The 26,678-nt window shown below is 45.3% G+C and overlaps 1 protein-coding gene across 4 annotated transcripts in view; it reads right to left on the reverse strand.

The window, feature by feature from the left end:
• Positions 1 to 26,269, reverse strand: part of tmem71 (transmembrane protein 71) — a 73,146-nt gene extending 46,877 nt beyond the window's left edge. For 2 of the 4 annotated variants that reach the window (XM_038808954.1, XM_038808953.1), the window contains exon 1: positions 25,744 to 26,269. In XM_038808954.1, coding sequence (XP_038664882.1) covers positions 25,744 to 25,856 — 113 coding nt within the window. In that variant the 5' untranslated portion in view covers positions 25,857 to 26,269. Of the gene's footprint in view, positions 1 to 1,793; positions 1,983 to 12,262; positions 12,445 to 25,743 lie in introns of those variants that run through there. The other 2 variants (XM_038808955.1, XM_038808957.1) reach the window with 2 other exon arrangements.
• Between the last annotated feature and the right edge of the window lie 409 nt (positions 26,270 to 26,678).

Genomic DNA, 26,678 nt, shown 5'->3' on the forward strand with positions numbered 1-26,678 from the left:
TCCACTGGCGGGTGAAAGCAAAACTAGGGGGCATAGCCTCAAAATAAGGGGAAGTAGATTTAGGACTGCATTAAGGAGGAACTTCTTCACCCAAAGGGTTGTGAATCTATGGAATTCCTTGCCCAGTGAAGCAGTTGAGGCTCCTTCATTAAATGTTTTTAAGGTAAAGATAGATAGTTTTGTGAAGAATAAAGGGATTAAGGGTTATGGTGTTCAGGCCGGAAAGTGGCCGCCAGTCCACAAAAGATCAGCCATGATCTCATTGAATGGTGGAGCAGGCTCGAGGGGCCAGATGGCCTACTCCTGCTCCTAGTTCTTATGTCCAAATTACTCCAAAGCATGGCATACTCAAGATTTAACGCAAGTTCAGTATAACATTTCCATCCTTCTCAAAATAAACCTTAAGGGTTGGTTTGCTTTTGTTAATGCCTATTGGTCTGCATCACAATCTTGAGCGATTTGTTTGTGTGTGTACTCCCAAATCTCATTGTCCCTCCATCCCACTTAAATTTGTTTTTCCTAAGTAATGATCAGCATTATTTTAAAAAACCAAAATGGGTTATTTCATACCTATGTTGAAATTCATTTGCCAATTATATGCCCATTCTGCCAGTTTATTCATGTCTTCTTTTAATTTCCTGTCGACCTCCTCAGTGATGATTACCCCAACCAAAACTGTGGGTGTGATTTTCCACCAGCCTCCTACTCCACACCAGCAGAAGTTCCTACCAGCTGGAACGGCTGGAAAATCTTGCCCTGTGTTTTCGGTTCCAAAGTCAAAATTGTTAATATAAATCATGAAAAATAGTGATCCCAGCACTGATCCTTGAGGGGTACCACTTCCCACCTTACCGAATGGCTAAACTTCATACCTACGCTTTTCTATTTTCCTTACAGCTGAACAGCTGCCCACTCTGCTACTTGTCCCTCAATCCCACATGCTCTGACCTTATTATTATATGGTGCCTTCTGGAAATCTAAATGTCATATTTAACACATTACCCTTGTCCACTCTCTCTGTTACTTCTTCAATGAGGCTGGCCAAGCTTCTCCTTTGAATGCTGATTATTCATTATTGTATTTTGGGGCTCTATTTTCTCCTTTTAGTAGGAATTCCATTATTTTTCTTCCACCAATATCAAGATGGCAGGTCTGACGTTTTCTGGTTAGTTCTGCATCCCTTCTTAAATGTGACAAGAACACGAGCCACTCACCAAGGACCTTCTCGAAAGTAACCAGTACAATTTGCAATGACAAACATGGGACAAAAACAATTCTGAAATGAAATGATGCTCTTAGACATAAAGAGCTTAGAATGAAGAACAAGTTGAAGACTTTAGGTAACATCTTACACTGCAAGAGCCAAGCAGCAAAAGTTTAAATTGATAATCTGAAGATATTCATTACATTGTTGATTTGGGGTCACCCCTCCAACCCCACCCACCTACACCATTTTAAAAGGTGGATTGCAATAAATTGGCGTGACCTTATTCGGATTTGTGAGAGCAGGAGCAGACAGTGCTGTCATTAACTGTCAGCACATTCCATCTCTCTGATTCACAACAGCATTCTGATGGAGAGAACTTTGACCCAGGCATGGACATCAAGTGCATTCAAAATGATCATCTGCTCACTTCACATCAACAAACAAAAAAGAATCGCTTCCCAAAGGAGAAATAATCTACAACGCGTTGGGGAACTTGGCTGATTCAGACAAGCTCAGTGTCAGACTGTGAAGACACAGCAGCAATGCAAACAATAGAGATTTTCCAAGGCTCATTCAGTTTACTCACTCTGGTCAGCCTCCCCCTCCCACCTCTCCTCTGGTCTCAGCTCTTTCACCGCGACCGACCGTGCCCTCACTCAGTAAAATCCGCCGGCTGAACTTAGGCTCTTGCATTTGTGCTGAAGCGGATGCGGCCAGCGTCTCTTATCTCGCAACTCCGGACCATATCACCCTGGCATTGACTCACAACTGCTGACTCCTCCCGGCTCAGCGCAGCCTCGGTCCTAGTGCCCGCCGCCAATCCTCAGCTGCCTCACTGAAGGGAAATAATATATTTCGCCTCCAAAGAAATTAAAGTTTCTCTTTCAAGTCTATTTAAAATATATTCGATTATATTTCGTGTAATGTTAGAACAATGCAGCAAACAGCTTGATTTCTTATTTAGCTTCTACAAAAGATTCATATTCCAAACTTTTCCATGAAGTACAAAAGTATAAAATTGATGAAATTTGATTTAAAAGTGTCAACCAGAACCTTATGAGCAGCGACTTAGTCAAATTCAGATATATGTGACATAAAAACAAAAACATGCTGGGAATAGCAGAACTAGCATCAGTGGAGGGAGAAACAGTTATTTGTTTAAGGCCAAAGACCTGTCTTCAGAAGTGCAGGGAGATTGAACCAAAATAGGTTTGAGCAAATCAGGAAAAAAAGATTAGGTAGCGGGCAGAAGAGATTAAATGCCAAAATATGTCAGAGTTCAAAAGGGCAACCGGGGGTGGTAATGGTCACAGTAAAGGAGCAAAAGATTTGTCAGAGTGAGTGCGAAAAAAAGAATAATGAAAAGCTGAAAGCTAAAATCTGTAAAACAAGATTGAAGACCAGCGCGTCGGAAAAAATAAACAAAATGGGGCTGGAATTACAGTCTGAAATTGTTGAACTCAATGTTGAGACCAATTGGCTTTAAAGAGCCTAATCGGAAGATAAGGTGCTGTTCCTCGAGCTTGCATTGAGCTTCACTGGAACATTGCCGCAGAGCGAGGATGGAGATGCCTGCATGACAGCAAGGTGGAGAATTAGAATGGGAAGCCACCGGAATCTTAGCGTCATGCTTGTGGAGTGAGCTACAACGGTGTTCTACAACGCAGTCACCCAACATGCGTTTGGTCTTCCTGATGTAGAGGAGGCAGCATTGTGTGCAGCAAATACAGGGTACTAGATTGAAGTAAAAGCAGAAAATGTTGGAAAAAAGGCAGAACCTGTAGAAATTTGAAGCAAAGTTGACGAGATTTTTGAGTTCCAGGTGAGAGCATCAAATGGGCAGCATGCTAACACCGTGTTTAGCACTGCTTCCTCACAAAGCCAGGGATAAAGGTGCAATTCCAGCCTTGGGTGACTGTCTGTGTGGAGTTTGTACATTTTCTCCGTGTCTGCGTGGGTTTCCTCTGGGTGCACCGCTTTCCTCCCACAGTCCAAAAGATGTGCAGGTTGGGTGGAATGACCACGCTAAATTGCCCCTTAGTGTCCACAGATGTGCCAGCCAGGTTAACGGGTTATTGGGATAGGGCGCAGGAGTAGGCTTGGGTGGAGTGCTCTTTCGGAGGGTCAGTGCAGACTTGATGGGCCGAATGGCCTCCTTCAGTGCTGTAGGGATTCCATCGCACCGATATAGTCAGTGAAATGTGTTCGGCAATATTATTTTATGAATATATAACTGAGCCGCATGAACCTCCTTGCTCCAATGTTTTAACCAAGAGGAAATTAACTAACTTTTCTGAAATATTGGCATAAGGGGGATTGAGGCCTGCTCCGGTTACATCACAGGCAATTTTTGATAGGGGAAGATATTTACATATGTAGGAAGCCCAAATCTAGACAGTCACTGATAAATTCAACAAGGAATGTGGGTGAAAATTCTTTACCCAGAGTGGTTAGAATGTGGAATTTGTTGCCACATGGGACTGTTCCAGGCAAATATCACAAACGAAATGAAGGGGCAGTTAGATAAGGACCTGAGGTAGGAAGGAATAAAAAGACAGACTGATAGTGCTTGATGAAGCAGGATGGGAAGAGGCTTGTGTGGAGCAAAAACACTGGCACAAATTAATTGAGCCAAGTGGCCTGTTTCTGTGCAAAATATTCAATGTACAAATACAATAACTTGAAAGTAATTTATTGAAGTAAATAGATTGACATGATAATGAGTAAGGCAAACACAGCAATCTTGAATGAAACTTTGCAATGGCACATTCAATTGTTTTGCATCAAGTGGCTTGCATTCCCCGACCATTAAGTCATTTAACAACTTGTGCAGAGGAGGATAGTCATAAAGCAGCCAACAGCCTCTTAACTCTTCTACGAAGAGCTTATAACCTGATTTAGAATTTTATACAGATGAAACATCCTAAACATGAAGCTGAACGCTTATAACCAGATGTTGAGATTCAACTGATGTTGATAATGTCCTGGCTCTGGTGTAATCTGGACCCTTCAATATGCTTTAGTCTTGTAACTTCTTTGTGGATTTGCTTTTCCATGTAAAAATCCTTCAGCTGCCACTAACATTCTCAGATGCAGGTTATTAAGAGTCTGTCTCTTTTGGGATACTTCAATCCATTCTCTTTGTGGATACTTTTAATGCAGCCTAACCAAATAAGCAGAATAATTCATCAAAGTGTGAGGGCAATCTGTACACAATATATCAAACGAGTGGCCAGCTGTCATGAATAACAATTTGTGATGAGACTTCAGAATTACTATATCCATTCAAAAAATAAAACAGGCAATAATTTGATGAAGCAGCATTATATTAGAGGCACTAGGACCTTGAAGAAGCCTTTCAGACAACAGTTGGAGCATTCAAGAGTGGCATTGCATCATTTGAACTGGCCTAACACAGTTCAAAATCACAACAAACGGAACCTTGCATTTAAAAAATCGTACATGTTTGCTGTTGATGACTCATTTTTCATTACTGAATGCCCCCTTGTTTTCCAAATCAATTTGTAACAAGCACAAACATATATGTGGTACATAAAATGAGAATCAAAATCAAATCTATTATGTGACTGTTAATGCCACATAACATTGTATTTGTGGAACACTGGAAACAGATTTATCAAATTATCGTTGAACAGCTTCTGATATCCTTTATTTTAGACTCCATTGTCCTCAACCTAAAAAGAAGATAGGGCATGACAAGAGTGAAGATTATGGGTGGAGTTTAGCTGAAATGGATTTAAACCCATGGAGGTGGATTCTAACCATCAGGTGGCTAAAAGAGGAACTGGGTGGACCATTCAGCCTCTCATACCTGTTCTGCCATTCAATAAGACCATGGCTGATCTGCGTCTCAACCCCTCTTGACCGTTAAAGCAGCTGATCAGCTGACAGGTGGTGCCAAAAGCAGGGCTGTTCGCTGTGAGGCATCAATCCTGATGGGGCCCAACCAAAATATTTAAATTACCGGAGCTGGAAAATTCACTGAAGTAAGTATCAGCCATGTCGGGCAGATGAAGATATTCCTGGCAAACTAACCATTTGTCACTTGGTTGATACAATGTACTTGTGGCAGGGCCACTCCCTGTGACAGGCAGCTCGCTGTGGTAGGGCTACCTCCTGTGTCACTGCTACCTTTCTGTGGCATGCTACCCCCTGTGGCAGGCTATCTGCTGTGTCAGTCAACCCAGTTTGACATGCTTCTCGCTGTGGCAGACTGCCCGCTGTAACAGACTACTCACTGTGGCAGGCTACCCCCACAGTAACATGGAATGGTCAAGTAGAACAAAAGGACCATGCAGTGGTAACTTTCATTTCTATAGGTGATTTCTGTAGATCATATTGCAGCGGACGGAATACCTGTGACAGTCTGAGGGTGAAGCAGAGACAGTGAAGGCTGAACTTTTCTGAAATAGCTAAAGAGGTCCCGGATAGAAATATTTTTAAAAATTGCATTTATATAGTGCATTTCATGACCTCAGGGCCTCCCAAAGCAAGTTACTTTTGGAAAGTTGTCACCGATATATTGTAGGAATGTATTCCTCTGTTAGGCTCCTAATGGTTAGAGTCCACCTTCATGTGTGTAAATCAGGTGTCATTCCATCCACATGTATTAACGTAATGCAATGGTTTCTAAACTCGCAATTCCCATCCACAGCCTTCTGCGGCAAAGAGTTCCACAGATTCACCACCCTCTGAACAAATTCCTCCTCATCTCTGTTTTAAAGGACTGTTCCATTAGTCTGAGATTGTGTCCTCTGGTTCTAGATTTTTCTACAAGTGGAAACATCCTCTCCATGTCCACTCTATTCAGGCCTCGCACTATCCTGTAAGTTTCAGTAAGATCCCCTTCATCCTTCGAAACTCCAACGAGTACAGACCCAAAGTCCTCAAACGTTCCTCATACGACAAGCTGTTAATTCCAGGGATCATTCTTGTGAACCTCCTCTGGACCCTTTCCAAGGCCAGCACATCTTTCCTTAGATACGGGGCCCAAAACTGCTCACAATACTCCAAACGGGGACTGACCAGAGCTTTATACAGCCTGCCCTTGTATTCTAGCCCTCTCGACATGAATGCTAACATTGCATTTCCCTTCTTAACTGCCGACTGAACCTGCACATTTGAGGGCAAGAAAACACAGTAACTGCAAACATTAAAATATTTAGGTCACACTCAAGAATAACATAAATAAAGTCTATCCCTGACAAGGCCATGGCCACAAAAGCCGTTGGATCATTATAAAATGCCATTTGGTTCATTAATACTTCTCAGGGAAGTGAACCTGCCTCCCCTATCCTGGGCTGGCCCAGATACAACTTCAATCTGGCAATTTATGGTTGACGCAAATCCCTCAGGGAACTCAGAGTAAAAAGCACCATGGCCGGGATCCTCCCTTCTGGGGACTAAGTCCCCACGCCGGCGGGAAAACCGGCGCCAATGACTCCGGTGTCAACGACCCTCCAAGGTGAGGAATTCTCACCTGTCTAGGGGCTAGGTGGACGGCGATGGGGTTGGTGCAGCTCCAGCTGGCACCAAACGGCCGCTGCGAGTTTGCGCATGCGCAGAACCGGCACCCAGGGGATTCCCCGGCCCAGCGGGGGGTCAGAGAAGCCCGGCGGGTGGTCGGAGAATCCTGCCCCATGTTTCCAGTCCGCAAGAGCAATTAATATTAATTCTTTTGCGAAAGTTAAGTCTCCCCTCTACACCAGTTTTCTGCTGAGTAATGGTTGATACAAAAAGGTGGAGGTTGGGATTGGGGTCAAGAGGGACAATCAGTCCAAGTTGAGCCTATCACTTCACAAAATCCTTTGCATGAGAATCTGAATTAAGCTGTTACTGATGGTTGAGTCCTTTTATTATATTGGGCTAGGGCATTGGCAACTGTCAATAACTCAACAACTATAAAGCAAAGGCTGGTCACTCTCATAATGAGTTCAGCCATTAGCGTCTTGCCAGTGATGATTTCCATTAATAAATTCTGCAGCCTGGTACCCATTTGGATGGGGTTCAAAATGGCATGAGTGGGTGGGCAGACCGGCCAACTTCCGAACAGGTGCTAATTGAGTGGAGACAGGTTTCTGACCGAATCAGTGCAGTTTCTTCAAATGTAGCTGAAAAGAAAAACAAATTTGCTGAGGTCTGGGGAGCGGGCAATTGAATACACTTTGCCCTTTTTACACATTTCTTATGGGATTCATCAAGCAGGACCACAACATGAATTTAAACTGAGAGTTTCTTCAGCCTCTGGGAGGTAACATGTGAATTGTACATCACATGGGCTGCAGAAGGTAGGCCAGTTTTCCCCAGGAAAATCCGCTCCAGATTCTTCCGTTCTGAAAGGCAGTCATGGACCAACACATTGAATTCACAAAGGATCCATCCTGGCTCACAGTAAGTAATTTATACATTGTGATCTTTGTGTGGAACATCAAGTGAACATTAAATGAGTGCAAACTGTGTAATCCATTCATCAAAGTCATGGAGCTGATATGAATTGCTCTGATGCCCTTATGTGTAAATCTTTGCATTAGGAGAAATCACGCCAGCAAGTGAAAGTTGTGCAAACTGTCTAAGTAAACACTAGGTCAAGCACCATCTGTGGAGAGAAAGAGCGAATGGCCAGGATCTTCTCAGGTTTTGCTTAGAATTTGGAAATCAGTGGGGAACCCTCTGTCAGTTCCATGAGTGAGTCCTGATGGAATCAAGTGTCAGAGCCCACATTTGGGCCTTCTCCGCAATTCAAGACTCCAATGCAATCTGAAAACATCGGTCAGCCGTTCTACCATCATTTAGTCTCCTCAGCACAAAGTTGAGGTGAACTCAGAGATAATGGGTGTCAAGTGGTTCTTTAATGAGGTTCATTAACATGATGGGGTGACTTGTGTCAGCCTTTCCACATAAGCGGAGGAGAGGGAGGTTTTCCCACTAACTGCACTGACATGATTATGTGGGCTTGGCTGCCATGTTTCCCACCAAGACAGGCTGCATTAAATCCAGCCTGATGTTGCAAGTTGTCACTATCCCAGTTGGTATTATAACTGGACAGGTAGATCCCAGAATTGAATCATTGCTCAAAAACAATCATAATTTCTTCTTTTTTAATAAATTGTGGAGGAACAGATTCACAGAACCGCTAATTAGTTTTAACAAAAGGGAAATAAAATTAACATGAAAAAAGTCAGATTACGGTACAATACCCCATTACTCTCCCCCCCCCCCCCCCCCACTTAGTTTAACAAAAGATTTTAAGCTTAAACGGCATCAATAACACAACATCCCTTTAAGCACACGGATTGGCTGTGGTTAAATGCACACATCCTGCTCTCAACCCCAAGTGAATGTCTATGGATTTCTCCTCGGAATCCTTTCAGATGATTGTCACGTGAACGTTTCCAAACTTCACTCCCAAAGTCACACTTTAAAATCTTCTTTCACAATAAATCCAGTCCAGGTTTTCCAAATTACTTTCTTGAACAAAACTTCCACTGCACTTTTAATAGCATGATGTGGAGATGCCGGCGTTGGACTGGGGTGGGCACAGTAAGAACTCTTACAACACCAGGTTAAAGTCCAACTATGATTTGGAATCACTAGTTTTCGGAGCGTAGCTCCTTCATCAGGTTGACCCACCTGATGAAGAAGCTACGCTCCAAAAGCTAGTGATTCCAAATAAACCTGTTGGACTTTAACCTGGTGTTGTTAGCCTTCTTACTTTTAACAGCAAATTAAGTCTAGGTTTTACATCACCCCGTTAAGATTTCTTTGTCTTGACTGCTGTACAAACTGTTCACAATAGCTTTAACTTTTGATTCCCAGACTCCATTAAAATGGCATCAAACTTTTGATTTACCTCAGAAGTCTGATTTCCCACTCTAAATCTGCCTCTTTAACTGTCTCTTTAACACAGAACACTTGTTTTTACTCTTGAATTCTGATGAATACCTTGGTCTTCGTTCTCTTAAATTTAGTCATATTAAGACATTTGCTGTCACTTTTCCCTGGTTATCTGGACTGTATCTGATTCTTTAGTAAGCCTTCCTCTTTGCAGCTCCCGTCCTGACCTGTCTTTCTTCTGGCAGATTTGAGACTTCACTCCCTGGTGTCGTGTCTCGAACTGCAATAAAATTCAGCTAAACTAAGAACAAAAAAGCTTTTTTCTGCTGACCTAAGCATAATGGAATGACAGTTGGAATTGAACCAACCCCCACACATAAAAACACCTTTGTCCAGCATGAATCTAACTATAGGCTTTACTCTTTAAAAAAAATAAATTTAGAGTTCGCAATTCAATTTTTTCCAATTAAGGGGCAATTTAGCATGGCCAATTCACCTACCCTGCACATCTTTTCGTGTTGTGGGAGTGAGACTCACATGGACAGGGGGAGAATGTACAAACTCCACATGGACAGTGACCCGAGGCAGTGAGGCAGCAGTGCTAACCACTGCGTCACCGTGCTGCCCCGACTATAGATTTTCCCCTTCCAGGCACAGAAATATTAAATTAAACCCACTTAAAACTATACCTTTTTTCTAATGTTTGCCAATATAAATATAAATCCCTTAAGACTGCTTTTGTTTTAGGTACCTACAGGTGCAGGACTTCCTATGCAGGCAGGTCTCAAACTTCCTGCTCCTACCGCCAAAGGGGATACAAGATAGGGTAGTTTCCAGAATGTGGATGGGAGAAGGGCGGGTTTCAGATATTTACAAGGAACTCATGGGGTCAGAGGAAACCCAGCCTGAGGAGCTGAAACGCAAATGGGAAGAGGAGTTAGGAGGAGAGACAGAGGATGGTCTCTGGGTGGACGCGTTGAGTAGAGTCAACGCATCCACAACATGTGCCAGGCTCAGCCTGATACAGTTTAAGGTCGTTCACCGGGCCCACATGACAGTGGCCCAGATGAGTAGATTTTTTGGGATAGAAGATAGGTGCGCAAGGTGTGCGGGAGGACCAGCGAACCATGTCCATATGTTCTGGGCATGCCTGAAGCTTAGGGGATTCTGGCAGGAGTTTGCGGTTGTCATGTCCAAGGTGTTAAAAACAAGGGTGGCACAGAATCCAGAGGTGCCGATTTTCGGAGTCTCGGAAGACCCAGGAATCCAGGAGAAGAAAGAGGCAGACGTTCTGGCCTTTGCTTCCCTGGTAGCCTGGAGACGGATATTATTCGCTTGGAGGGACTCAAAGCCCCCGAAGTCGGAGACCTGGCTAACTGTCATGGCTAGCTGTCTCTGTCTGGAGAAAATCAAGTTCGCCCTGAGAGGGTCAATGTTAGGGTTCATCCGGAGGTGGCAGCTGTTCGTCGACTTCTTGGGGGAAAATTAACCGCCAGCAGAAAGGAGTGCTGGGGGGGAGGGGCGGTGCTGGGGTTTAGTTTAGCTTAGAGTAGGGTGTTAGAAAAGGTGGGAGGAAGACGGCTTTTGCACTATGTTTATATTTGTATGTACATTGTTTCTTCATGGCCAATCATTCTAACCTGCACTTCCTCCCACAGTCCAAAGATGTGCAGGTTAGATGGATTGGCCATGCTAAATTGCCCCTTAGTGTCCAAAATTGCCCTTAGTGTTGGGTGTGGTTACTGGGTTGTGGGGATAGGATGGAGGTGTGGGCTTGGGTAGGGTGCTCTTTCCAAGAGCCGGTGCAGACTCAATGGGCCGAATGGCCTCCTTCTGCACTGTAAATTCTATGATTCTGTTGTTGTTATAAAACCATAAATACCTCAATAAAATGTTGATTAAAAAAAAGACTGCCTTTGTTTTTCTAATAGCGCAAGGTATCACTGAGGAGGCTGCTTGAATCACAAAGTGATTTATTGGAACAACAATGAGGTTAAACTGTGGACAGGCACAGAGATACATAATGCAGGTCTTTACTCCTCGACTCCCAGGTCCACACTCAATGGGCCTCTGCTACTTGGGACCCATGCTTCCTTTCCCACTGACTAGGTTTCACACGCTCCCGTGTGATTTGTCTCGGGCGAGTCTCATGGCCTGCGAATGATTGCCCTGAAAGGGGCCACACTACCACAATCTTCCTAACAAGGTTGATGACCCTGCATCAGAACTTTTGCTGCTCTCTCCACAGATGCTGACGAGTATTTCCGGCATTTTCTGTTGTTATTGCAAGTTTCCAGCATCGGCAATATTTCGCTTTTGTACTTGTGCACCCTGTCTATCTGATACCCCCTTTCCAAAGTGGTGAAAGAATTGCCCCATCATCTGCTTTGTGGCTGTCACTTGCTTGATGCATGTGTGCACTTCAGACATCCTGATGTGGTAGATGTCTTCTGACGTGAGTTGAAAGGATGAAAATATCAGACAATGTTTACCTTGCCTTGCCTCTCTGAGAAAGATGTGTGCAGGTCATGGCACAGCAGATCCCAAAAGTTGGCAGCATCCTGTCTGATGAAGTGTGAGTGTTAATGATAGCTGATCAGACATGATAGACAACAGGTTAGTGATGAGGGTGACGAAAACAATATTGGGATCAATATACCTAATTTTGTTTTTGGGTCATCCAGCAATTCCTCTTCCTCATTAGGGATGTGCAGCAAAGGCCAGCCCTGCCAGTGACCCACACATCCCACAAAAGATTTTTTTTAAATTTCAATATTGTAATGCAATAAGAGCCCCCTGAAGGAAAATCCATTCTTAGCTTATTCTGAAGTACAACGTGAGTGCCAGCAGCAACCAAGAATAATGAAGAAGAGTACTGGTAAGGGAAAACAACGTAGAAGTCGATAACATAGAAAATTAATGAATAAAACCAATGAATGGATGCAGCAAAGTGAAACAAAAGGGAATAAAAATTAAGAGCAAAATGTTATCTGCATCAAAGCTTAGGGACTTACCAATGCAAACTAAACCTTCACAGGCCCCCAGATCTATATTCTATGGCTGAAGCCTGTATTATGGGAAGCGTTTCACCACAGCTGGCCTCATTTCCAATGTTACTTCACCGTAATATGGGGAAAGTAGTTATATTCAGTCCTCAGAGTGACCCCTGTATGAAAAACTGATCTCCATGTGGAGGCTTACCTGGGAAATGGGTGGCTACTTTATTGTCAGATCTGTCAGCTTGGAGTATTCCAGTTCCAGTCCTCAGTTCCAGTTCAAATTTCACGACTGCTGGGGAGATGTGGGAAAGGGTTTATGGCTGATGCTCCTGGATTATGGTACGGAAGAAAACTGCAGTTCATTGATATCTATACAGGGAAATCCTTGAGGAGGAAAGAAAGTACGTCAGAAAATAAAGAAGAGTTTTCTGAGGAAAAATCAAACTCAAAAAGAAACGCTACACCAGGCAGGAAGAGAAAAACATCAGCAATTTCCTGAGATCTTCTTCCAGTTCGCCATTCGTTACACGGGTGGAGCAGGAGAAACACTGATGAAATTCCTGGTGTAACCATCAGGTGAGGAACGACATCATTTTGAATATGTTTAAAATGAACGAAAGTCATCACCGACAAGGCCCAAAGAATGTCAGAAAAAAATGGATTGTGTAACACGATGGTGAGAATTTTTCATCCTGTCAGAGAGTGGGTAAGGACAAAGTCTTTGAGAGATTCGGCAGGATAGGTTGGACCTGAAAGGACAGATGCTAAATAAGTATTTTGCACCCGTAATTCCATTTTGAAGATGCTACTCACGTGCCAGCACTGCCCACAGAGCTGTTCCCAAAACTTATTCCAAGGAAAAATGCAGATAGGTTAATGGGCGAGGATTGCGGTTCTCAAGAATGACTTCTTGTCGCCTGAAAGTATCCACAACTTACGGAATTTATTATTGCTCAGAAACTGACACTTCCAGTATTTCTGGAATGTTTCCCTTATTAAAAATAAATTTAGTGTACCCAATTCTTTTTTTTCCAATTAGGGGGCAATTTAGCGTGGCCAATCCACCTACCCTGCACATTTTTGGGTTGTGGGAGTGAGACCCATGCAGACACATGGAAAATGTGCAAACTCCATACGGACAGTGACCCGGGGCCGGGATCGAACATCTGGAATCTTTCCTGATAAATGATGGAGAGCAAATCTCACTGCATGCAGCCAGCTTTAAAACTTGTAAAATCTGTCATGGCTTGCTGTACAATGTCAAGTCGCCTGTGCTAATTCTATCATGCAGAGGGGTCACATTCATTACTATTTAATTGCTACTTTCTGGTGTTGGTGTCCAATCCTTTTCTGTTCCTGAACGCCGCAGGAAAACCTGGAATCTAATTTAGTGCCCAATCCCAAAAGAAATGTGTTTGGATTTATTCACTTTGATGGGCCTGCTCCTCATTAAAGTCTCGGAGCCAATACTCTGCTCGCTGAACACCAGCACTGGTCGCCTTTCTCACAGCCAGGTTTCACTCGATTGGCTCCCAGCCTTTAGCCTGAAGTTGCACTGAAATGAGAACAGCTCTGTGGCACAGTGTGCCCATCCCCGGTACTGATCTCATTGCAAGAAAAGAACAGGTTTCCCCTGATTGACCAGATAGGATGCAACATCTAGATTTACAGCTTTCTTTTCAAGCACAAATGAGGGAAACTGGAATTAAAAATACTTCCACGGACTTTCCCTTTGCTTTCAATCAATTCTGAATGTTTTATTCGTCAAGATGAATGATAAAAATATTCTGGAAAAGCAGCGGCGGTTACTCTTTACATACATTTCTTTGAACTGGATTTCCTTTTCTTTTGCCAAATATCTCCACTCTTCTCTTTTTTTCAAAGTATAGTAAGGAAAGATGGGGCGGGACCAACCAGCCATGTGTTTATCAATGGCGGAGGCGGCCTGCCAGCGGGATTTTCTGGGCCCGCCGTTGTCAATGGGATTTCAGGTTGACTGCACCCCTCAATGCCAGGAATATCCCACTGGCGTGAACAGCCGGTAAATTCCGCCTGTGGATTCTCTGCCATACAAGAGAATTCAGTTTTCTTTTGCAAAAATAGATTCGTAAAATATCTGGAAGAACATTATAAAACACTTCAAAATTGCCATCACAGAAAGTGCAATGACATTCAAGTTGTCTACCTAGATAAAGTTGCACTCTGAGGTGCTTCAATACAATTGTGATACCTGTAATATTCACTGTACACATTCAATGGGAGTCATAAATCTCAAAGAGGTTCTGTACAATTCCCCTCAGTTCAAGATGGCTGAAAGGTCTTAGATTGCTACCCTCCCCCACTGCGCCTCTGCAGCAGTTGCCCCAAGCTTTAGTGCATCCCTCAGTCCTGGGTTCTGGAATGTGCCAGTCTGCAACACTCGATCCGGGACACCTCTTTGCACTGGAAGACCAATAGTTTTTGGGGAGGCCAAAGAGTGTCTTTATCAGTGAGTTGATGATCCTCCAACAATAGCTGATGTTTGTTTCGGTGTGGGTCCCTGGGAACTGCCCTTAGAGGACAAAGTCCTGCGTCACGGAGCTCTTTATGTACAAAAGCCTTCACGTGACTTGTCTTGATACATGTCTTGAGATTCTTTGAACAATGTAGAAAAATAAAGGCGAAAACGTGTTAAAATTGCAAGCCACGTGCAGGTTAGGATCACAGAAACTACATTTGATATCCCAATGTCGAGCAGAGAACAGAGCAGAAAATGCAGTATTAATAAAAATAATCTTTATTGTCACAAGTCGGCTTACATTACACTGCAATGAAGTTACTGTGAAAAGCCCCTGATGTGACCATCAATTCACAAGACACGTGGTTGGAAGTGAACAGTGGTTTTAATAGTCTTACAATAGAGCCTGCCTGCGACGAGATGAACTGGCAGCAAGCTCACAACCGCAGATCTTTATACTTCCAGTTAGTGGGAGAAGCCATGGGCGGAACCATGGGCGGAGCCAAGGGTGGAGCCCAGTACAAACTCCTCATCTCCCCCTATGGGCAGAACCGCGCAACTGCTCATATACCGAGCTTACACAGACAAAACACATACCAGTGGCGGACTGGCCAAGGTGTCAGCTTGGCCGATGGCAAGTGGGCCCCTGATGAAGTGGCCCCCCTATATCAAATAACAATGCAATAAAGAAACAAACACAGACAACTGTTTTAGTAATAAAAAGGAATAAGAAAAAAAAGAGAACAGGACACAAATAAGCAGTGCATGAAAAGGAACGAAGCAGGGGATGTAGTGGAAGGATGTTGAATAGGGGGGCCCGGGTCGGGCATAATTAAGGAAATTCCATGTTTTCAGCAAGAGTGTGTGAATTTAAAGATAAAGTTACAATTCGTGATTTGAGATGGTCGGCAACTTCAAAGGATATCAAGCAGTAGTCTTGGTTCAGCCGGTACATCGGTCCGGGGCCCGGAGAGCCAAGAAGGGGCCCGTGAATCTCTGAAGGGCCCTTAAAAATTATAATTAATTAGATAAATAAATCTCCAACTTCTTTCCTGAGATTTGTATTCTTTTTTAAAAAATAATTTTTATTGAAAAATTTTGAATTTATACAACAACATCAAACCATACTAAAATACCAACAATAACAATAATGACAGGAATCATGAACCTTTGCCCCTCCTCAATGAACAACCCAACATATTAACAACAACTTAAATTAACACAATGTTAAGTTACATAACCGTAGCGAAAAAAAAAATTTAAAATAGAAACTATAATAAGGAACAACCCCCATTGCCCCCCCCCCCCCCCCCCCCCCCCCCCCCCCCCCCGGGGGTTGCTGCTGCTATTGACCAAGATACCTATCTTTGAGCCAGGAAGTCCGGAAAAGGCTGCCACCGTTTATAGAACCCTTGTACTGATCCTCTCATGGCAAATTTGACCCTTTCCAACTTTATAAATCCCGCCATGTCATTGATCCAGGTCTCCACACTTGGGAGCCTCGCATCCTTCCACTGCAGCAAGATCCTCCGCCGGGCTACTAGGGACGCAAAGGCCAGGACACCGGCCTCTTTCGCCTCCTGCACTCCCGGCTCTACCGCAACTCCAAAAATCGCGAGTCCCCACCCTGGTTTGACCCTGGATCCAACAACCCTCGACACCGTCCCCGCCACCCCCTTCCAGAATTCCTCCAGTGCTGGGCATGCCCAGAACATATGGGCATGATTCGCTGGACTCCCCGAACATCTGGTGCACCTGTCCTCACCCCCATAGAACCTACTCATCCTAGTCCCGGACATGTGGGCCTGGTGCAGCACCTTAAATTGGATGAGACTAAGCCTCGCACATGAAGAGGAAGAGTTGACTCTCTCCAAGGCATCCGCCCAAGTCCCGTCCTCTATCTGCTCCCCAAGTTCCCCCTCCCATTTAGCCTTCAGCTCCTCCACTGACGACTCCTCCACCTCCTGCATTACCTTATAGATGTCAGACACCTTCCCCTCTCCGACCCACACCCACGAAAGCACTCTGTCCATCATCCCCCGCTAGGGAAGTAAAGGGAATCCTTCTACCTGTCGCCCAGCAAACGCCTTTACCTGCAAGTATCTGAACATGTTCCCTTGGGGAAGCCCAAATTTATCTTCCAGTTCCCCCAGGCCCGCAAACCTCCCGCCAATAAACAGGTCCCTCAATTTACTGATGCCCACCCTTTGCCACCCCCTAAATCCCCCATCCTTGTTCCACGGGATGAACCGATGATTGCCACCCAATGGAGCCTCCATCGAGCCCCCTGTTTCCCCTCTGTGCCGTCTCCACTGTCCCCAGATTCTTAGGGTCGCCGCCACCACCGGGCTTGTGGTAAACCTCTTAGGGGTGAGCGGCAACGGCGCCGTTACCATGGCACCCAGGCTCGTACCTCGACATGACGCCATCTCCATTCTTTTCCACGCCGCCCCTCCCCACTCCATCACCCATTTACGCACCATTGACACATTGGCCACCCAATAGTACCCCAACAGGTTGGGTAGCGCCAGCCCGCCTCTATCCCTCCCTCGCTTCAGGAAAACCCTCTTCACTCTCGGAGTCCCATGTGCCCACACAAAGCTCAAGATACTGCTAGTCACTCTCCTAAAGAAGGCCCTGGGGATGAAGATGGGCAGGCACTGAAAGAGGAACAAGAACCTCGGAAGCACCGTCATTTTGACGGACTGCACCCTCCCCGCCAATGACAATGGCAGCATGTCCCACCTCTTGAACTCCTCCTCCATCTGATCTACAAGCCTGGTGAAATTATGTTTGTGAAGAGTCCCCCAGTCCCTGGCCACCTGCACCCCCAGGTACCTTATACTCTCCCCTGCCCGCCTAAGCGGGAGCCTACCAATTCCTTCCTCCTGGTCTCCAGGGTGCACCACAAACACCTCACTCTTGCCAGCGGCTCGATTGCCAATGCAAACAACAAGGGGGACAGGGGGCAACCCTGCCTGGTCCCTCAGTAAAGCTGGAAGTACTCCGACCTCCTCCCATTCGTGGCCACGCACGCCATCGGGGCCTCATATAGCAGCCTCACCCATCTAATAAACCCTTCACCAAATCCAAACCTCCCCAACACCACCCATAAGTACCCCCACTCCACTCTATCGAAGGCCTTCTCTGCATCCAGCGCATCATGATGACATTCAACAATCTCCGCACATTCGTGTTCAGCTGCCTTCCCTTCACAAACCCTGTCTGGTCCCCGTGTACAACCCCTGGCACACAGTCCTCTATCCTGGTGGCCAGGATTTTTGCCAGCACCTTGGCATCCACATTGAGGAGAGATATGGGCCTGTATGAACCACACTGCTGGAGGTCCTTGCACCTCTTTAAGATTAACGAGATCAGCGCCCGCAACATCGTCGGGGGCAAAAGTCCCCCCTTCCCACGCTTCATTAAGTGTCCGCACCAGCAAGGGGCCCACTAGGTCTACAGACTTTTTATAAAATTCCACCGGGAACCCATCCGGCCCCGGTGCCTTCCCTGACTGCACCTGCCCGATCCCCTTAACTAGCTCCTCCAGCTCAATTGGCGCACACAACCCCTCCACCTTCTCCTCCTGCACCTTCGGGAAAGAAAGCCCGTCGAGGAACCTCTCCATTCCCCTCCTCTCCCCGGTTGGCTCCGACCGGTACAGTTCCCCGTAAAAGTCCTTGAAGACCTCATTCACCTCTACCCCCTTCCGCACCACATTCCCACTCTTGTCTCTCACTCCAGCAATTTCCTTAGCCGTGTCCCGCTTGCGGAGCTAATGAGCCAGCATCCTACTCCCCTTTTCACCATGTTCGTACACTGCCCCTTGTGCCTTCCTCCACTGTGCCTCCGCCTTTCTAGTGGTCAGCAAATCAAAATTAGCCTGCAGGCTGCGCCTCTCCCCCAACAGTCCCTCCTCTGGTGCCTCTACGTACCTCCTGTCTACCTCCAGCATCTTTCCGACCAGTCTATTCCTCTCACTCCTCTCGCTCCTCTCCCTGTGTGCCCGGATGGATATCAGCTCCCCACGAATCACTGCCTTCAGGGCTTCCCAGACCACCCCCACCTGAACCTCCCCCGTATCATTCACCTCGAGGTACCCCTCAATACTTGCCCGGACCCTCCTATACACCTCCTATACACCTCCTCCTCCGCCAACAACCCCACATCCAACCGCCACAACGGGCGCTGGTCCCACACCTCCCCCATCTCCAACTCTATCCAATGCGGAGCGTGATCGGAGATTGCAATGGCCGAATACTCGGCCTCCTCCACTCTCGGAATCAGTCCCCTACACACCACGAAGAAGTCTATCCGAGAGTAGACCCTATGTACGTGGGAGAAGAAAGAGTACTCCTGTGTCCTCGGCCTCTCAAACCTCCATGGATCCACCCCACCTATCTGGTCCATAAACCCTCTCAGTACCTTGGCCGCCGCCGGCCTCCTACCCTAGAACTGGACCGATCCAGTGAAGGATCCAACACCGTATTGAAGTCCCCCCCCGTGATCAGACCTCCCGTCCCAACATACGCCTCATAAAGCCCGCATTGTCCTAATTTGGGGCATACACACTAGTAAGTACCACCTTCTCTCCTTGTAGCCTGCCCCTAACCATAACATACCTACCCCCCTTATCCGCCACCACCTCCGATGCCTCAAACGACACATTTTTCCCACCAGAATTGCCACTCCCCGGTTCTTCACATCCAACCCAGAGTGGAAAACCTGCCCCACCCACCCCTTCCTCAGACGGACCTGGTCCACCACCTTCAGGTGGGTCTCCTGAAGCATTGCCACATCTGCCTTTAGCCCCTTCAGGTGAGCCAGTTCCCTCGACCGCTTCACCGGCCCATTCAATCCTCTCACATTCCATGTGACCAACCGGATCAGAGGCCCCCCCCCCCACCCCCCGTCGACTAGCCATAGCCCGTTGATTGCCCGCACCAGGCCTGCACCCCCCGCCCGACCCAGTCCCCACAGCAACAACACCTCACCTCTGTCCCCCCGGCCCCCACCAGCTCCTTCCTGACCCTGCCAGCAGCAACCCGGTATCCCCCCCACCCCCCTCCTTGCCGCGAATCGTCCTCCATTGTACTTCCGTGGGTCAGCTAACTTCTGCTGACCCCGGAAACTCCCGCCAATATCCCGACCCCTCCCAAAGTGGGATCATCCCCCATCCTATCCCTCCTCCAGGCACCGCTCCAGCGCGGGGAAGAACCAGTTAAAGCCCCGCCTCTCCCCGTCATCGTCTCCACCCCCCAGCCCCGCAGCGCGGGAAACCAGAGGAAAGCCCGCGCTTTCGCCCTGCCCCACCACACCTTTCTGACGCAGCTCCCAAATACCAGCCCCACTCCATACCCCCAACCCGATATAGAATACAACAAACCCCCCCCAACCCTCCCCGCAAGATACAAAGCTCAAACTATGCCCCACAGCAAAAAAAACAGAACAACACCCCCATAAATAACCATATCAAAATTGCAAAAGTACAGAAAAAGAGAACACAGCAACAGCAGAAACCAGCAATAAAGTATTACAACCGACCCCGCAACCCCCAACCCCTAGTTCAAGTCCAGTTTCTCCGTCCGCACGATGGCCCGCGCCTCCTCCGGGGAATCAAAATAATAATGCCGGTCCGAATAAGTTACCCACAGGCGCACAGGCTGCAACATTCCGAACTTTATCTTCTTCTTGTAAAGCACCTCCTTCGTCCGATTAAACCTGGACCGCCGCTTAGCCACCTCCGCACTCCAATCCTGGTCGATCCGTACTATCCCATTCTCCCACTTGCTGCTCTTCACCTTCTTGTCCCAGCACAGCACACACTCCCGATCACTGAACCGGTGGAACCTCACCAGCACCACACGCGGGGGTTCATTCTCCTTAGGCCTCCTGGCCAGTACCCTGTGGGCTCCCTCCAGCTCCAGGGGCAGATGGAAAGACTCGGCCCCCACTAGCGAGTTCAGCATCGTAGCCACGTAGGTTGTCAGGTCAGACCCCTCCAGCCCCTCCGCAAGGCCCAAGATCCGCAGATTTTTCCGCCTCATGCGGTCCTGCCACTTCTTATGGAGTGCCTCGTGCCCCTCCACCTTACTCATGAGGACCACGGCCTCCTCCTCCCGTTCAGTGGCCTGCGTCTGCAACGCCTTGATGGCAGCACCCTGGGTCGTCTGAATCTCCGACAGCCTTTTGTTCATTTCCTGCAGAGAGCTCTGTACCTCAGCCTTGAAATCTGCAAAACAGCGCAGGAGAGCAGCATGCTGCTCCCGGGCCCACTGCTTCCACTCCTCTAGAGCTCCGCCGGCCGCCTTCTTGGATTCCTTCCCCCATTTGTTCTGGGGAGCTGCTGCCATTTTTTCCCCCTTTCCACTCCGAGTTTGAGTCATAAACTGTGGAGAAAGTCGATCAGCACACCTTCTCCCACTGGGAGACGTCGAAAAATTTCCATTTTGGGCTCTAAAAAGAGCCGAAAAGTCCGTTTGAAACGGGAGCTCCCAAATGTGCGGCTTCCTACGTCATCGCCGCCACCGGAAGTCCCTGAGATTTGTATTCTAACTTAATAAAATATAATTGTTTTTAAAAAGAGCAATACCAAATAAAAATGCAATAAAGAAGCAAACAAATAATCACTCAGTGTATGAAGGAACGAAGCAGTGTTAAACGGATGTGAAAAGGAGTGGAGGTGGGGGGGGGGGGCTGGTTCACCCGGGTCGGAAATAGTTGGAAATCCACGTTTTCAGCAAGAGTGTGTGAATTTAAAGATAAAGTTACAGTTCGTGATTTGAGATGGTCGGCAACTTGAAAGGATATCAAGCAGTACATAGGGTCGTGAGGTCACCGAAAAGGAGAAGCGGTACCTTTGACTGTGAATCATGAGGTCAAAGATATTGAAGTGATAAGCCATGATCGGTAAACTCAAAGGGTTGCGACTTGTAACACTACACTAGTATCAAACTGGACATGTTAACTTTGGTCGTGGGACCATTCTTAATGTCTTACTATAGTCGGACCAAACTTCTAAGTTTCAACAGTTGTCTCAGTTGCTTGCTGGTGTGAACACTGGACAGTGGATTGTCTCCTCTTCTGAAGCTGCATAGGCCACAGTAGTATTGACTAATGAACATAGCCTATTGAAATGTAAGTAAGTTATTTTATATTTTTTATCAAGTAGGGGTTTATCTGGCGTTCCTTCAAGTTATTCTTGCAATCATCAATATTCATTTTTCCCAATGTGGGCTATTTTTAATTAAGTTTTTATTTCAGGAATATTACCCCCACCAGCATGGAAAAGAAAAAGCATAAATCTGGGTCACTAAAACGCAAAGAACAAAAAGAAGCAGAAAGAAAGGAATCAGCCAAGCGATGCAGGCCTATTACAGAGTTTATAATACCACAAGCACAATCCACATCAATATCCAGTTCTGCAACAAATAATCAAGAAGCAAGAAACAATGCTCATGGTTACAAGAACAGAGAAGAGCTACTTTGAATGTAGAGACAAATACAAGTGCATCCATTACTAATCAACCCAGGCCCAATATTTCTTCTGGCTTCCTTGTTCCAGTATCTGTACTGCCTGTAGTTGCAACATCTGAACACATATCTTCAACTAGTGACAGGGAATCAGATATTCCTTCAAGCATAAATGACTTGGTTTCTGAAGCACATCCTGTAAATTAACCTACGCAAGAAAATGAAAGATCAACTACTGGAATCTTCCAATATCCATCACGAGCAAAGCTAAAACAGTTTTTTGCTGAACATCCACTTCAGCCACTTGATGATCTGCCATTTGATGCTCGTTTGTGTGAGAGGAAAATTATGAATGACTCAGTCCCAAGAAAATGGCTAACATATAACAAAGAAAAGAGATGCTTACATTGTTCATACTGCTTAGCCTTTGCGTTTCCCAACACTTGTAATCCATCACCCTTTGTACGTGACTTTAGTGACTACAGCCGTATTAGCCAGAGCTTGACTTCACATGAATCGACAACAACACATGTCAGAAATGCTCAGCAATATATCAGTGTGGTTAATGATGGCACCTTAGATAATTTTTTTGCAGCATCACTAATTAAACGGAAAGAAGAAGTATTGAAGCAGAGAAGTATTGTCATGAGGATTATAGACATCATAAAGATGTTAGGCAAGCAAGCACTTCCTTTTCGAGGTCACAGAAATGAATCGGCCTACACTCTAGATAATGAGGTTCTGAATCATGGCAATGTTTTAGCTACAGTGCAGTTGATGGCAAAATATGACCCCATTATGGCAGCTCACGTTTCTGCAGTGCAAAACAAGTCTAAACAAAGAATCAAACGATTAGAGCAACAAGGAAAGGCTCAAAGTAAAGACCGTGGTGGACTTGTTACATACCTGAGTAAAACAACTATAAACATGTTAATCAAAATTATGAAGAATATGATACAAGAAAGAATTAGTCATGAAGTTTCTCAAGCCAAATATTATTCTATTTAGGTTGATTCAACACAAGATAATTCATCCATCGATCAGTTTAGCATTATTATTCGGTATGTGCTTAAAGGTATTATCTGTGAGCGACTACTTTCAGTTGTGCCAAGTAATGATGGTACAGGACAGGGACTTTTTGATCTATTGATTGAAACATTACAGCATCTTAAAATTGACCCCCAAAAATGTTTATCTGATAGCACAGATGGCGCTGCAAGCTACCAGTATAATGGTTTACAAAGTAAAATTGCTGATGTGGCTGATCAACATGTTCATATATGGTGCTATGCCCATGTCTTGAATTTGGTGATAACTGAAACAACAAAATGTTGTGTGCCTGCAGTTTCTTTTTTCAATTTTCTCCAGAATATAGCAACTTTTGTGAAAGCATCATACAAGAGAATGGCTGTATGGATAGAGGTTGTTGGAAAACATCTAGGACAAGAAAAAATGAAACGATTAAAGCTAATTGGTGAGACCAGATGGTCAGGAAAATCCAATGCAGCAACAACTATATTTGGACGTTTTGATGATGCCGCTGCCAGTACTTTCGTAAATCTATTGACATGCTTATCAATAATACAAGATTCAGAAAAGTTTGTTGCAAAAACAAAACATGAAGCAAATGTTTTACTTCAAAGTCTTCTAAAGTTTGAAACCATATTGACAGCATTTATTTATTTTTATATATTTGAAACTACAACCCCGTTATCAAGTTATCTACAGACAAGTGGTTTAGATATGTTTACTGCATGGAGTTTGGTAGATTCAGCTACAACAAAGTTGAAGGAACAGACAAGAACATTTGATAACGTTGACAGCAAGGCTTTGGAATTTGTAAATAAATGTAATGATAGGATTTCACAGATGAATATGGATGAAAATCAATCATTGGAAATTGATGCGTTGGAAACAGCATTGCCAGTTAAGAGGCAGAGGAAGAAGAAAAGAATAGCAGATGAGCTTATTGATGATGAAAGAAATTCCTCAGATTCTCTAGCTGATTTTTGAGTAAATTTGTTTAACCTAATAATGGATCGCATTGTCCAGTCACTAGAATCACGCTTTGTACAACACAAACAGTTGTATAAAGATTTGTCCTGCTTGGACCTAGCAAAGTTTAAAACTATTGCAGAGAAGGGCCTTGAAGATGAAGCATTGCAAGGTATTATTAAGCTGTTTCCACAAATCAGCAAAGATCAAGTAATATTGGAATTGTTTTCTTTTGCTTCAAACTTTGACGTATTACAGCTATTGCTTAATGATGGTGAAAATATGGATTCCAGTTGCAACAATTGTAAAATTTGCAGCACTTGCCCATCGTGTGTACTAAAAATTCTGGCATCCAACAGACTTCATGACAAGGCATATGATAACCTTTATGAACTTTATAAAGTCATCTGCACACTATCAGTTACTCAAGTCCAATGTGAGAGGACATTTTCAAAGCTAAAGATCATAAAGACAAGGTTAAGAAATTCGCTGACTGAGGAGAATTTGGAATCATACATGTTGCTATCCATTGAAAAGGAATTGTTAGATGAATTAGATGCAGAAGCAATTATTGGCAGATTCGCACAATCATCCAGCGAACACAAACGATTGCTCTTAATATAGTGGACTGCATGCAATGCTCTATTGTGCTTTTGAACTATCTGTTAATGTGTAAATTGTGCAGTAAACTACTTAAAAATATCAACCAATTACTTAAAATTTTAAAAAATAAATAAAAAATTAAATTATAACATTCTGTATTTACATTTGGTATCTACTGCCAGTAATATGTACAGTACATGTACACTGTAATTACTAAGAAATACACATTTTTTCCACAAAAATTTGAATTGTACCCTTTTTTCCATATGTATTTTTTGAACATTTTATTTGTTCGTTATGAAAATTAAATGATAGCATTGTAGTTGTGGGTGGGCCCCCTTTGTCTCCTGGCAACCAATATTTTTAGACCCAGTCCGCCACTGACACATACCATATAACAACAGTGTGAATTACGAGGAATGTGATTCACCACAGTCTCCACATTCCGGCGTTTGTTTGGGTACAGAGGGGGAGAATTCAGAATGTCCACTGCACCTAACAAGCACCTCTTTCGGGACTTGTGGAGTAAACCGGAGCACCCAGAGGAAAGCCACGCAGACGTGGGGAGAATGTGCAGACTCCGCACAGACAGTGACCGAAGCGGGAATCGAACATGGCGCTGTGAAGCAACAGTGCTAACCACTGTGCTACCATGTCGCCCATTTCCATATTACCTACCGTCCATGACCTACTATAATACGGTAGTCCTGAGCCAGGGAGATTTTCACTGGACTTGGAAATTCTACCCTTCAGAATAACCATTCAAATAACCTCAGGGTTTACATACGTCCTGTCCTCTCACAGGCATCACCGAATCACTGTGTTAACTTCCTGTCAATGCTACAGCCATCAGAAGGAGGAAGCCCTCATTTTTAATTTAAAAATTGACACCACACTGTTTATAGTGGCTTTGTGGTGTGAGATTGTCGCAGTTTATTTTCAATCATAATCCCACTGCTAACAATGTCACTTAAGTGCAAGGCAGCCCCTTCCCAATTACTGAATTTTCATGTTAGTTTGCATGTCTGGACATGCTTAAAATCAATTCCCCAGCTGTCACACTCTCAAACTTCAACAACACATTCATCAGGAAAATGCTCATTTTGACTCACCTAATGCTTGTTAAAAGGTATTGAGAAGAAGACAGCTCTGAGGATGAGATGTTTAGAAGCATCAGCTGCTCATTGCTCTGCTTTAGTCTTTTGGATTTTCGGATTTGATTCATAAAAAGTAGCAAAGCACTCACAAAGCATTTGAGTGACACCTACTGCCAGAGCATTGGTACTTCATGATATTTTACTATTTTTGCAGATAAATTGCAAAATACATTGAGATTAGATTGTAAGAGTTCAACTGGCGCAATAGTTTATGGAACCAACATTAAAATTTATTTGACCTCTGGGGAGCACATCTGCCAAGGACAGTGGCTGGCATGGTTCCAGCAATGCCATGAATAAATACAGTCAGAGATTCTGGTGCCAATCCGCGCGCAATGGGTGAAAATCGCGAGTCACCCAACTCAGGTTCTGCGGCGGGCACAGAGGGCTTTCCTGAGATTCTCCTCTGCATTGCAGTCAAGCGAGAACACAATGCGGCCGGAGAATACTGTGAGAGGCCTCCAGCGAGCCTCCCGACAGGCTCCGCGCCTCGCGAGATTCTCCAAAGTCCCATGAGATGTCGGAGTCGGAACTCTACCCCAAATGGGCGGGACGAATGACGCTCGTGGAAGTTGGTCTTAAACCAAATCATGACCTACCTCCAGGGATCCACCGACCTCCTTCGATTCTCCAGCCTCCCCGGAGGGCTGCAGCCAGGTGCCAATCAGTGCTGGTCCACACAAACATCGGCCAGGCGGAACGGCACCGGGGGGGGGGGGGGGGGGGGGGGGGGGGGGGGGGGGGAGCTGTCATTGGAGACCCTGAGGTAGTCAAGGTAAGTGCCGGGGTACTCCCTGGCCCGCCCCCTTGGAACGTGGGCACCGTGGCACTGCCCAGCTGGAACCTTGGAACTGCCACCCTGGCACTGCTAAGCTGGCAGGTGCATTGCC

Source organism: Scyliorhinus canicula, chromosome 10 (genome assembly GCF_902713615.1).
Source record: "Scyliorhinus canicula chromosome 10, sScyCan1.1, whole genome shotgun sequence".
Lineage (NCBI taxonomy): Eukaryota > Metazoa > Chordata > Chondrichthyes > Carcharhiniformes > Scyliorhinidae > Scyliorhinus > Scyliorhinus canicula.